The sequence below is a fragment of the Hemiscyllium ocellatum genome, chromosome 1 (assembly GCF_020745735.1).
Source record: "Hemiscyllium ocellatum isolate sHemOce1 chromosome 1, sHemOce1.pat.X.cur, whole genome shotgun sequence".
Taxonomy (NCBI): Eukaryota; Metazoa; Chordata; class Chondrichthyes; order Orectolobiformes; family Hemiscylliidae; genus Hemiscyllium; species Hemiscyllium ocellatum.
The window spans coordinates 105,940,852-105,954,726 of NC_083401.1; the positions used below are offsets into that span (position 1 = coordinate 105,940,852).

Sequence of the window (13,875 nt, forward strand, 5' to 3'; positions counted from 1 at the left end):
TATGGGGGTACACTTAAGAGGGAAATCTGGAGAGCAGAAACTGGACATGAGAAAACTTTGGCAGTTAAAGTTAAGGAGAATCCGAACAGATTCCACAAGCGTATATTAAGGGCAAAAGAGTAACTAGAGAGAGAATTAGGCTCCTTAAAGATGAATGAGGCCATGTATATGTGGAACCACAGGAGATGGATGAAATCCTAAACAAAGATTTTATGTCAGTATTTACTGTGAAGTAAGACATGGAAGCTAGGAAACTCAGGGAAATGAGTAGTGATGTCTTAAAACGAGTCCAGAAAAGGGTCCACTGATATTTGCCATTTGGATTTGAATATAGGAGGATATCGTTATTAAATTTGCAGATGACACAAAATTGGTCCTATAGTGAACAGTGAAGAAGGGAACTTCAGAGTACAACGGGGTCTTGATCCGGTGGGCAAATTGGCTGAGGAGGGGCAGATGGAGTTTATTTCAGATAACTGTGAGGTGCTGCATTTTGGCAAGGGAAATCAGGGTAGAACTTGGACTCTTAATGGTAAGGTCCATGGGAGTGTTGCCGAACAAAGAGACCTTTGAGTACAGGTTCATAGTTCCTTGAAAGTGGAGAAGGTGAGTGAAGAAGGCATTTGGTATGCTTGCTTTTATTGGTCAGTGCATTGAGTATAGGAGTTGGGAGGTCATGTCATGCTTGTACAGAACATTGGTTTGACCACTTCTGGAATACTGTGACCTGTTCTGGGCTCCCTGCTACAAGGTGAGAAACTTGAAAGGGTTCAGAAAAGATTTAAAAGGATGTTGCCAGGATTGAAGGGTTTGAGCTACAGGGAGAGGCTGAACAGGCTGGGGCTATTTTCCCTGAAGCCTGAGGGGTGATCTTACAGACATTTATAAAATCATGAGGGATATGAATAGGGTGAATAGCCAAGGTCTTTTCCCCATATTAGTAAAGTCCAAAACTAGAAGGCATAGATTTAAGGTAAGAGGGAAAAGATTTAAAAGGGACCTAGGAGGCAACATTTTCAGACAGAAGGTGGTGCATGTATAGAGGAGGTGGTGGAGGCTGGTATGATAACAACATTTAAAGGCATCTGGATGGGTATATGAATATGAAGGATTTAGAGGGATATGGGGCAAATGCTGGCAAATGGAACTAGATTAATTTAGGATATCTGGTCGGCATGGAGGAGTTGGACCAAAGGGTCGGTTTCTGTGCTGTGCATCTCTGACTCTATTACACAAGAGGTGGTGCTGCAAGTCTTAAAACACATAAAGTTAAATAATTACCCAGGACCTCTTAAGAGGTTAGAAAAGAAATTGTGAGGCTCCAGCTGAGACGTGCCGAAAACTGGAGTCGTTATTTAAGAAAGGCTGCAAGAAGAAGATAGGGAACTACAAACAGCTGAGCCTAACATCAGTGGTGGTGGTGAAGTTGTTGAGCAGACTCTGAGATAAAGGATCTATGTGCATTGGAAAGGCAAGCACTGATTAAGGATAGTCAGCATGGTATTGTGTGTGGGAAATCGTGTCTCACAAACTTTAGTTTTTTTGAAGAGGTGGCCAAGAAGATAGATGAAGGCAGAGCAGTAGACATCTGCATAGACTTTAGCAAGGCCTTTGAAATGGTTCCACATGATACTCTGCTTAGTAAGGTTAGGTCACATGGGATCCAGGGAGAGCTAGCCAATTAGACACAAAATTGGCAGTGGTAGAGAGTGGCTATTTGGACTGGAGGCCCATGATCAGTGATGTGCTGCAAGGATTGGGGCTGGGCCCACTGTTTTTTTTGTCTTTATGATTTAGATGAGAATATATGAAGCATGGCTTGTAAGTTTGCAGATGACACCAAAATTGGTGGTTCATGGACAGTGAAGAAGATTACCTTAGATTACAACAGGATCTTGATCAACTGAGGTAATGGGCTGAGGATTGACAGATGGAATTTAATTTAGATAAATGCAAGGTGTTGCCTTTTGGCAAGGCAAATCAGGGCAGGATTTATAGTTATTGGTGGGGCCCTGGGGAATGTTGTTGAACAGAAAGACCTTGGGGTGCAGGTACATAGTTTCTTGAAAATGGAGTTGGGACATCATGTTATGTCTGTACAAGACATTGATGAAGCCACTTTTGGAGTACTGCATACAATTCTGGTCACCCTGCTATATGAAATTGCAAAGGGTGCAAAAAAGATTTACAAGGATATTACTGAGACTGGATGGTTTGCGTTATAAGCAGAAGCTCGATAGGCTGGGAGATTTTTCTTGGAGTATAGAAAGCAGAGGGGTGATGTTATAGATATTTATAAATTGGGGTGACATAAATAAGGTGAATAACAAAGGTCTTTTCCTCCTGGTAGAGAAATCCATAGGTATAAGATGAGAGGGGAAAGATTTAAAAAGGACTTGAGGGGCAATTTTTTCACATAGAGGCTCATGCATATGTGAAATGAGCTCCCAGAGGATATGGTGGGGCAAATATAATTACAACATTTAATTGATATTTGGACAGGTATATAATTAGAAAAGGTATAGAGGAATATGGGCCAACTACAGGTAAATGGGACTCGTTCGATTTAGGAGACCTGGTCGACGTGGATGAATTGGTTTGAAAGGTTTGTTTCCATGTTGTATGACACTATGAAATGTATTTACTTAATTTATTCCAGATGGAATAACAGTCATGTTTGGACTTTAATGGCACAGAGTGTTTTGACAAGCACATGCCGGTTGGACAGGAGAAGAACCTACAAGTTATCAAACTGTTTAAGAGGCAATATTCCCATCTGGACTGTGAGTAGCGAACCCAAAACCTGTGTCGAGAGGGTCTGTGAGTAAGAAGGCTGATGGTAGCCATGGAATAGGTTCAGCTTATGTCGTTTTGGAAGAGAGGGAAAATGGATTTTACAAGTTAAGGTTATTTCAAGAAGTAAAATATGAAAAACAACAGTGATATAAATACTACATCCAAGTTTTACCAATATATTAAATTGTCACTTCATATGATGAAATACATCAACCACAATGCACAAGTTTTAAAAAATTGTGTCGATACAATACAGTCTAATGTAAAGGTGTAAAGACCAAGTACACCTGCACGTTGAAACATTCGAATCAACATGGTTTTCTTTGTCTTTTCTTGTGTATGAAAATTATTGTAGCAAGCAGTGCAGTGGTGAGCAGAATACAGAATCCAAAGAATATAAATACTTTTTTTTCCTTTATGAGTATACACATAGGACAATGCCTTGGTCTATCATCCATAGGACATTGTTTGCTTGACATTCCCAAAGGAAATCCATTAGCCCTGATCAGTTTGTTGTAAAACTCAATTGAAGTCTTTGGTTCATAAACTTTGAGGAGACTTCGGTATTGGTCATCTCGATTTGTATCCTTTGATTTCAAGGCATAGTATCCTCTGACATTGACATGGTCTAGTAGGTGTGCTGTGGACAAAAAAAAAATTGATTGAGAGAAGTTTTGCTATGCAACAATATTTTTTTCTCCATCCATACTTTAATCCTTGATAGCATTCATGGATTAATAGAAGGCTGCGTCTACTAATATCAGTCTGTAACAGCATTTACAAAGTTTGCAAAAGTAACACTGGATTAACTTGCTTTCTGCTTTTTCTTCTTACTTCTATCTATTCGCCTCACTCCCTGCAAGAGGTCAGCCAAGTCTTGGAAATCATTATATGAGGACGATTTCAATAAAGTTTATTTAAAACTACATTTCTTACACAGCGGTTCATTATACCAGGAAAACCCAAGTTGACTCCTGGTCAGTACGCAGTTTACTGATTCCACGCAGACCAGTTGTGAAAACATCAGAATTAGCCTGAATTGGACTTCATAGTGATGTTCTTTGTACTGGACAAGATTGCTATCAGTCCCTATTCTGAAGAACCATGCTATAGCCTGAGTGCTCATTCTTAGAATCATAGGGGTCTACAGCACAGAATAAAGGCCTTGCAAACCATTGAGTCTGCACTGGACAAAAACAACCCAGCCTATTCTAATTATATTTTCTATCACTTGTGTGTCTTGTTATCACAAGTGTATATCTAAATACTACTTACATTTTATAAATGTTTCTGCCTCTGTACCTTTATAGACGGTGAGTTCCATAGTTCCACCATCATCTGGCTGAAAACAAATTCCTTACATCCCTCAAAAATCTCCTTCACATTAAATCTATGTCATTGGTCTGTCCATTAAGGAGGAATGTTTCTTCCTGTCTACTCTGTCTATGGCTCCTCATAATTTTATTTATCTCAATTATGTCCCTCCTCAGTCACATCTGTTCCAAGGAAGACAACGCAAATCTGTCAAATGTCTCTTCATACATCTCCTCAGCCGAGGTGATATTCTTTATTTTTCATTCACTCATGGGACATGGGTGTCGCTGGCTGGCCAGTATTTATTGCCCATCTCTAGCTGCCCTTGAACTGAGTGGATTGTAAGAAAAGGGATAATCAATCATGGACAACTAAGGAAATAGTCCTGCTTCCACCAAAAAAAAGACTGTGTGTGGAAGCTTGGTAAGGTAAAAGAGGCGGAGGAGTGGCATTGCTAATCAGGGATAGTACCACAGCTGCAGAAAGGGAGATGGTTGAGGAGGGTTTGCCTACAGAGTCAGTAAGGGTGGAAGTCAGAAACAGGAAAGCAACAGTCATTTTATTGGGAGTTTTCTACAGGCCCCCCCCCCAAGTGGCAACAGAGGAGTGGAGGGGCAGATTGGGAGGCAGATTTTGGAAAGGTGTAGGAGTAATGGGGTTGTTGTCATGGGTCACTTTAACTTCCCTTATATTGATTGGAACCTACTTAGTTCAAATAGTTTGGATGGAGCAGTTTTTGTCAGGTGTGTTACGAAGGGTTCCTGACATAATATGTAGATAGGCCAACCAGAGGGAAAGCCATATTGGATTTGGCAACAAACCATACCAGGTGTCAAATCTGTCAGCATTTCGGTAATAGTCATCACAACTCCCTGACCTTTACTATACTCATGGAGAGAAATAGGAGTAGACAGTATAAGAAAGTAATTGGGGGAGGGGGAATTACAATGCTGTATTCAGACAGGATCCAGGAACAGGGGCACCTAAATTGGGAACAGATGTTCTCAGGGAAATGCATGAGATTGTTTAGAAGGTTGTTTAGGAAGCACTTGCTGATAGTGCTGCACAGGATTGTTCCACTGTGGCAAGGAAGGGATGGTAGGGTGAAAGAAGCTTGGGTAACTAGGGGTGTGGAACATCTAGCCAAGAGGAAGAAGGAAGCCTACTTAAGATTGAGGAGGCAAGGATCAGACTGGGCTTTAGAGAGTTACAAGGTAGCCAGGAAGGAAATGAAGAATGGACTTAGGACAGCTAGAAGGCGACATGAAAAAGCTTTATTGGGTAGGATTAAGGAAAACCCTAAGGTGTTCTACACTAACGTGAGGAACAACAGGATGGACAAAGTGATGGTAGGGCTGATCAGGGATAGTGGAGTGAACTTGTGCCTGGAGTTGGAGGAAGATGGGAGGTCCTTAATGAATACGTTGCTTTAGGATTCACGACTGAGAGGGACCATGATATTTCTGAGGACAGCATGAGACAGACTGCTCTGCTAGAAAAGGCTGATGTTAGGAAGAAGAATGTGCTGAAAAGTTTGAAAAATCTAAGGATAGATAAATCGTCTGGGTCAGACAGGATATAACTGAGGTTATATAGGAAGCAAGGGAAGAGATTGCTGCGCCTTTGGCGATGATCTTTGCATCCTCACTGTCTACTGAAGTACTGCCAGATGATTGGAGGGTGGCAAAATTATTTCCTTGTTCAAGAAAGGGAAGAGGGATAATCCTAGGAATTATAGACCAGTCAGTCTATGTCTATGGTAGGCAAAGTATTGGAGAGGATTCTGAGAGATAGGATTTATGATTACTTGGAAAATTTTTTAGTTTGATTAGAGATAGTCAGCATGGCTTTGTGAGGAGGAGGTCATGCCTCACAAACCTGATTGAATTCTTTGAGGATGTGACAAAACATGTTGATGAAGGTACAGCAGTGGATGTAGTGTACATCGATTTTAGCAAATTATTTGATAAAGGTTCCCATGGTAGGCTCATTCAGAAAGTAAGGAGGCATGGGTTACAGAGAAATCTGGCTGTCTAGATACAGAAATAGTTGGCCCATAGAGGACAGAGGGGGATAGTAGATGGAAAGTATTCAGCCAGGAACTCAGTGACTTGTATTCCATAGAGATCTGTTTTGGGACCTCTGCTCTTTGTGATTTTTAAAAATGACTTGGATAAGGAAGTGGAAGGATGGGTTAGCAAGTTTGCCAATGACATGAAGGTTGGTGGAGTTGTGGGTAGTGTGGAGGGCCGTTGTAGGTTTCAACAGGTCATAGACAGGATGCACAACTGAGCTGATAAGTGGCAGTTGGGGTTCAATCTGGAAAAGTGTGAAGTCATTCACTTTGGAAGATTGAATTTGAATGTAGAATACAAGGTTAAAGGCAGGATTCTTGGCAGTGGGAAGGAACAGAAGAATCTTGTGATCCATTTCCCTAGATCCCTCAGAGTTGCCACCCAAGTTGTTAGGGTTGTTAAGAAGGCCTACAGTTTGTTGACAATCATTTGCAGGGAGATTGAGTTTAAGAGCCGTGAGGTTACGCTGCAGCTCTATAGAGCCCTGGTTAAACCATGCTTGGAATGTTGTGTCCATTTCTGGTTGCCTTATTACAGGAAAGAAGTGGAAGCTTTAGAGAGATTGTAGAGCAGATTTACCAGGAGATGCTGCCTGGACTGGAGGGCAGATTTTAAAAAGAAAGATTGAGGGAGCTAGGGCTTTTCTCATTGGAGTGAAAAAGGATGAGAGGTGACTTGATGGAGATGTACAAGATGTTGAGGGGCATAGATAGAGTGGATAGCCAGACTTTTTCCCATAGTGGAAATGTCTATCATGATAGGCATAATTTTATGATAATTGGATGAAGTTTAGGGGAGATGTCAGTGAAAGGTTTCTTTGGATTGAAATTGTCCCATCGGGCAGATGCAGAATGGGTTTACGAAAGGCAGGTCATGTTAACCTAATTTACTGGAATTCTTTGAGAACATTTTGAGCACGGTGGTGGATGTGGTATATCTGGATTTCCAGAAGGCATTCAACAATGTGCCACACAAAAAGCTGCTGCATAAGATGAAAGTGCATGGTGTTACGGGTAAGGTATTAGCCTGAATAGAAAATTGGTTAACTAATGGCATGGTGGCTCAGTGGTGAGCACTGCTGCCTTAGAGTCCCAGGGACCCGGGTTCGATTCCCACCTCGGGCAACTGTCTGTGTGGAGTTTGCACATTCTTCCCGTGTCTGCATGGGTTTCCTCTGGGTGCTCCAGCTACCTCCACAATCCAAAGAAGTGTAGGTTCAGTGAATTGGCCATGCTAAATTGCCCATAGTGTTAGGGGTAAATATAGGGTAGGGGAATGGGTCTGGGTGCGTTACCTTTCAGAGTCTCAGTGTGGATCTGTTGGGACGAAAGGCCTGCTTTCAAACGGTTGGGAATCTAATCTAACAAAAGGTAAAGAGTGGGGTTGAATGAATGCTTTTCTGGCTGACAATCAGTAGCTTGTGGTGTGTCTCAGGAATCAGTGTTGGAACCACAATTGGAATTTAGAAGAATGAGGGGTAAGTGGAGACAAGTAAGTGGTGCTGAGTCCACAAAAAGATCAGCCATGATCTTATTGAATGGCGGAGCAGGAGCAGGCCATCTGGCCCATCGAGCCTGCTATTTCTTATGTTCTTATGAGTGGCTTAGAATCAACCACATTGCTGTGGGTCTGGAGTCATATACAGACCAGACTAGGTGAAGGTGGCAGATTTCCTTACGTTAAGGACATTAGTAACCCAGGTGGGTTCTTCTGACAATCAGCAATGGTTTCATGATCTTCAGTTGATTCTTAATTCCAGATTTTAACAAGTATTCAATTGAAATTCCACCATTTGCCATGGTGGGAATTGAAACTTGGTGCCCAGAATATTAGCTGAGTTTCAGGATTCATAGTTTAGCAATAAAATCACTAGACCATTGCCTCCCTTAGGAACAGCTGGCAACATCTGGAACCTCTCCAGTGCAATCACATTCCTCCTATAAAGTGGATTCCAGAACTCCACTCAACACTCTGGCAGTGGCCTAACCAACCTTTTATACAGTCTCAGCATTACCTCCCTGTTCTTAAACTTTTGGCATCAGCTGATAAAGGCAAGTATTCCATATGCCTTCTTAATCACTTCTATCCATCTGTCCCACTTCCTTAAGGGATGGGTGAATTGCATACCAAGGTCCTGCTGATCTTTTGTGCTTCCCAGGGTCCTAGTATTCATCATGTATTCCTTGCTGAAAATGTGTTGCTGGAAAAGCACAGCAGGTCAGGCAGTATCCAAGGAACAGGAAATTCAACTTTTCAGGCATAAGCCCTTCTTCATTCCTGAAGAAGGGCTTATGCCCGAAATGTCGAATTTCCTATTCCTTGGATGCTGCCTGACCTACTGCTTTTCCAGCAACACATTTTCAGCTCTGATCTCCAGAGACCTCACTTTCTGCAGACCTCACTTTCTGCTCCATCATGTATTCCTTGACTTGTTTGTCCTGCCAAGTGCATCTCCTCATGTTCATCAGGATTGAATTTTATTTGCCATTGATCAATCTATCTGACCAGCTCGACTACATCCCCCTTTAATCTAAGACTATTCTTGCCATTATTAACCATCACATCAATTTTCTTACCACCTGTGGACTTGCTGATCAACCCTCCTGCATTCAAGTCTAAATCATTTATAGTGAATAATATACCACAAACAGCAAGGGCCTGAACATTGAATCCCACAGAGCTCCATTGAACACAGGTTTCCAGTCACAAAAACATGCCTTGACCATCCTCAGCTTTCTTCCATTCAGCCAGTTGTGGATCCAATTTGTCAAATTTCCTTGCAGTTACTTTTGATATCACTCCCCCAATACGGGGCCTTATCAAAAGCCAACCTGAAGTCCAAGCAGACTGTGTCAAATCCATTGTCCTTATCTCGGCATCTGGTTACCTCTTTGAAAAATTCAGTAAATTTGGTTAGAAATAACGTCTCCCTAACAAAATCATATCGACTACACTTGATTAATCCCTGTCTCTCCAAGTTTATTCTGTCCCTCAAATCAGTGTGACTAGCCTGTAGTTTCCTGGCTTAACCCTTGCTCCCTTCTGGAATAACAATACCATGTTGGCTGTCCTCCAGTCCTCCAGCACCTCTCCTATGGTCAGGGAGGAATGGGAAATTGTTGCCAGCACCCCTGCTATTTCCTGCAACGCCTCACACATTAGCCTGTGATACATTTCATCCAGCATTGGAGATTTATCTAGGTTTAAGATTGCCAGACCACTCAGAATCTTCTCTGTGACAGCCCATCATTTTTCTGTAAAAGCAGGGTGAATTATTTCTGAGTTGACTCCTGCCTTCACTTATTCTTTAAACGCGGTTTGCTCCTGAAAGAATTGATATCTAAAAATTAGAAACACAAATTCTCTAACTTAGTTCTCCTTCCTCTGCTCATTGACTCAGCATTGATCAAAGATAGACTATGTGATATGCCTGCTCTATTTAGTTCAATGCTGCAACATCTATGACTAAGATATATTTACTTTGTAGTCAAGCAACAATTGTTCCATTGAAAATTAATTTGAGGAGAAAATCCAAATGTAAAGATTTTAAACTCAAGTTGCACAAGCTGATGGACGGCACAGTGGCTTCGTGGTGAGCACTGCTGCCTCACAGCGCCAGGGACCCGGGTTCGATTCCAGCCTTGGATGGCTGTCTGTGTTGAGTTTGCAGGTTCTCCTCGTGTCTGTGTGGGTTTCCTCCGGATGCTCCGGTTTCCTAGACCTCTCCATTTCCATCTCGGGTGACCGACTCAACATGGACATTTAGTATAAACTGACTGACTCCCACAGCTACCTAGATTACACTTCCTCCCACCCTGCCCCCTGTAAAAATGCCATCCCATATTCCCAATTCCTTCGCCTCTGCCGCATCTGCTCCCAGGAGGACCAATTCCAATACCGAACAACCCAGATGGCCTCCTTCTTCAAAGACCGCAATTTCCCCTTAGACATGGTTGACGATGCTCTCCACCGCATCTCCTCCACTTCCCGCTCCTCCGCCCCTGAACCCCGCCCCTCCAAACAGACCCCACCACCAAGGATCTATTTCACTCCCCTCCCCTATCAGTGTTCCGGAAAGACCGCTCCCTCCGCGATTCCCCCACCAACTCAACCTCCACTCCTGGCACCTTCCCCTGCAACCGCAAGAAATGCAAAACTTGCGCCCACACTTCCCTCCAAGGCCCCAAGGGATCCTTCCATATCTGTCACAAATTCACCTGCACCTCCACACACATCATTTACTGCATCCGCTGCACCCAATGTGGCCTCCTCTATATTGGGGAGACAGGCCGCCTACTTGCGGAACGTTTCAGAGAACACTTCTGGGACACCAGAACCAACCAACCCAACCACTCCGTGGCTGAACACTTTAACTCCCCCTCCCACTCCACCAAGGACATGTAGGTCCTTGGCCTCCTCCATCGCTAGACCATGGCAACATGACGCCTGGAGGAAGAGCACCTCATCTTCCACCTAGGAACCCTCCAACCACAAGGGATGAATGCAGATTTCTCCAGCTTCCTCATTTCCCCTCCCCCCACCTTATCTCAGTCCCAACCCTCGGACTCAACACCACCTTCCTAACCTGCAATCTTCTTCCTGACCTCTCCGCCCCCACCCCACTCCGGCCTATCACCCTCACCTTAACCTCCTTCCACCTATCGCATTCCCAACGCCCCTCCCCCAAGTCCCTCCTCCCTACCTTTCATCTTAGTCTGCTTGGCACACCTTCCTCATTCCTGAAGAAGGGCTTATGCCCGAAATGTCGATTCTCCTGCTCCTTGGATGCTGCCTGACCTGCTGTGCTTTTCCAGCAACACATTTTTCAGCTCTTTCTTCCCACAATCCAAAGATGAATTGGCCATGCTAAATTGTCCATGTGATAGGTGCACTAGTCAGCGGGAAATGGGTCTGGAGTGGCTTACTCTGGAGAGTCGGTGTGGACTTGTTGGGCTGAAGTTCCCCCACACTGTAGGGAATCTAATCTAATTTTGCACTTTCTCAGCTGCAGTGAAACCAAACATGGAGCAGTATCTTGAAACATTGAACATTAACTTTCTACCTGTATTTGAATGTTTTCAAGTGTTTTCCCTTTTCTTCCCTTTTCCCATCTCATGCTGTCAGCATTTGCCTGCTGGGTGGGTGCAGCTCAAGAAGCTTGACACCAACCCAGACGAATCAGCCCACTTGATAGGCACTACATTCATAAGCATCCACTTCTTCCACATTGATGCTCAGTAGCAGCAGTGTGTACTATCTATAAAATGCACTCCAGAAATTCGCCAAGGTTCCTTAGACAGCACCATCCAAGTTCAAGACCACTACCATCTAGAGGGATAAGGGCAGCAGATACATGGAAATACAATCACCGCAAGTTCCTCTCCAAGCTACTTACCATCCTGACTTAGAGATATATCCCCGTCCTTCACTGTCACTGGGTCAAAATCCTGCAATTCCCTCCCTAGTGACATTGTGGGTCTACCTACAACACATGGACTGTGGTGGCTTTAAGAAGGCAGCTGAAAGACAACTAGAATAGGCAATAAATCCTGGCCAGCCAGTGACACCCACATCCCATGACCAGTGATGGATTTACCATGTATTATCTATTATTGTAACTGAGATCAGTAACCATTCGTAACTCCCAGCAGGATCCTAGACAGCAAACATGAACAGGAACTCTGACTGACCTTTACCACAACTAACTGAAGTCAATCAGAGCTGAAATCATTAACTCTGAACTCTTGGACCACTTAAGAACTAAGCCTCAGGGAAACTCTGAATACCTATTTTATTTAATACATTTTTTAGTTATTGGCATCAATACAATAAACTTTGTCAGTTGAGTTATCACTTCAACTATCTAAAAGACATAAACCATGGGTCACAATTTTTAAGAATGCTTCTTCCTAAGTATATAAATAGTAGGCAGGGCCCTTGTGGTGCAATGGTAGTGTCCCTATGTCTGGCTCAGGGGGGTCTATGTCAAGTCTAATGTGCTCCAGAGATGTGTACCAGCATTTCTGAACATGTTGATTAGAAAACATCTATAAATATTAGGACTCACCTTTTAAAACCTCATTGATATAATTTTTATGATAATATATTCGAAATGCATCACTGACACTGGAGCTGTCCCAAACTCCATTGGTCATGATATAAATGTCCATATTTCCATAGCGTGATTTAATCCATTGTAGGACTTTACGTATCCCCCATGGTGCAACTGCCATTTCAGAATGAGTTTGACGATGGGGAAGAAAAGGAAAGAAGAAATGGGAGGGGGATGGAAATGTCAACAATGTTACATCTCTCAACAAACTCCCATCGTGGTCCATTTCATACTTGGTTCCATTTTTGGACTGATGTAAGATTAACCTTGTGGTAAAATGACTGATTGCAAAAAAGTCAGCAGTTCCTTTAATTATCTGTTTTTCTTCATCAGTGAAATATGGTAAGAACGAACTGGAGAGACGTTTTTTATTTTTAAAGAGGATGTACTCCCTCATTTTATGTGGATAATCTCCAGTTTTGAAAATGGCATCTGCAAACCATGCTATTTGGAATTGCAGGAGCCTCTCAGCAGCTCTGTGGTGGGATTCAACAAAGGGATTTGCTCGTTCTGCCCAGTCAGCACGCAGTGTCAGAGACACAAGTCCATGGTGCTTATTTCTATAGTCTCTATTGTAGGTGTGCCAGGCTAAAGCATGAGCGATGATCATGTTATGTGCTGCCCTGTAGGTGTCAGGGCTTCTCTGAACATTTATATTTGGTTCATTCATAGTGAGCCACAATTTGACCAAGTTGCCAAATTCTTGAAAGCATACTTTTGCATAAGCATTGAAAGCAACAGCAGTCTCTCTGTTGAGCCATCCTCCCTTATTCAGCAGTGGTGCAGGTAAGTCAATATCAGCAGATACTGGATGATACAAAGTGATAGTGCTGGCAATGTTCAGTTTTAAAAGTTCTGTAATAATACAACGGTAATAAGTTAGAAGACTTCTATTTACACTGGATGGATCACCACTGGGTAGAATCTTGGCCCACTTGAAAGCAAAGCTGTAGTGAGACACATTCATCTTCCTCACCAATGCTACATGGTGCTTGAAGTTCCTGAAATCAGTGCACTTAAATGGATGAGGCCACATAGTCACTCCACTGACTTTGTATAGTTTCTGATCTCCACTACGGTTCCAAAGGTAAAGGTTGTTGTCAACAAATTCAGGAGATAAAACCACATTGTTTACCTGAAATCAAAAAATCAAAAATAGAAAGTAAACAGGAGGCTTACAGTTCTGGATGTGACGAACAACCTTGTAATTTTCTGATATCAAAATTTTAGGGAGAAAGGATCCATGTTCACAACTTAAGAAATTGTAAATGACCTCTGTAAATCAGAGAAGAAAAGTTTGTTTTTACCTGTAGATCTGTTTCTGCAATTCCCCAGGAGAAGTTACATGGAAATTGTCCATTCACTCTTTGGCTAACCTCAGTCTCTGGAAAGCCATTTTGTTCTATAATCTGCTTATAGAAGAATGCAGAGGATTTTGCAATCCTAGACTTGTTCTTGCTGTTGAAATCCACATAGAACAATCCTCTTCTAATAGTGTAGTTAAACTGCCATTCAAAGCCATCTAATAGGGACCAAACAGTATATCCAAACACATTGACTCCATCAAAGCGAATAGCT

The 13,875-nt window shown here is 42.7% G+C and overlaps 1 protein-coding gene across 1 annotated transcript in view; it reads right to left on the reverse strand.

Annotated features, from left to right (window-relative positions):
* Nucleotides 1-3,104: 3,104 nt before the first annotated feature.
* Nucleotides 3,105-13,875, reverse strand: part of LOC132815993 (beta-klotho-like) — a 40,664-nt gene continuing 29,893 nt past the window's right edge. The window contains exons 3-5 of the mRNA XM_060825430.1: nt 13,605-13,873; nt 12,253-13,432; nt 3,105-3,436 (exon numbers count right to left, since the gene is read on the reverse strand). Coding sequence (XP_060681413.1) covers nt 3,105-3,436; nt 12,253-13,432; nt 13,605-13,873 — 1,781 coding nt within the window. The remainder of the gene's footprint in view (nt 3,437-12,252; nt 13,433-13,604; nt 13,874-13,875) is intronic.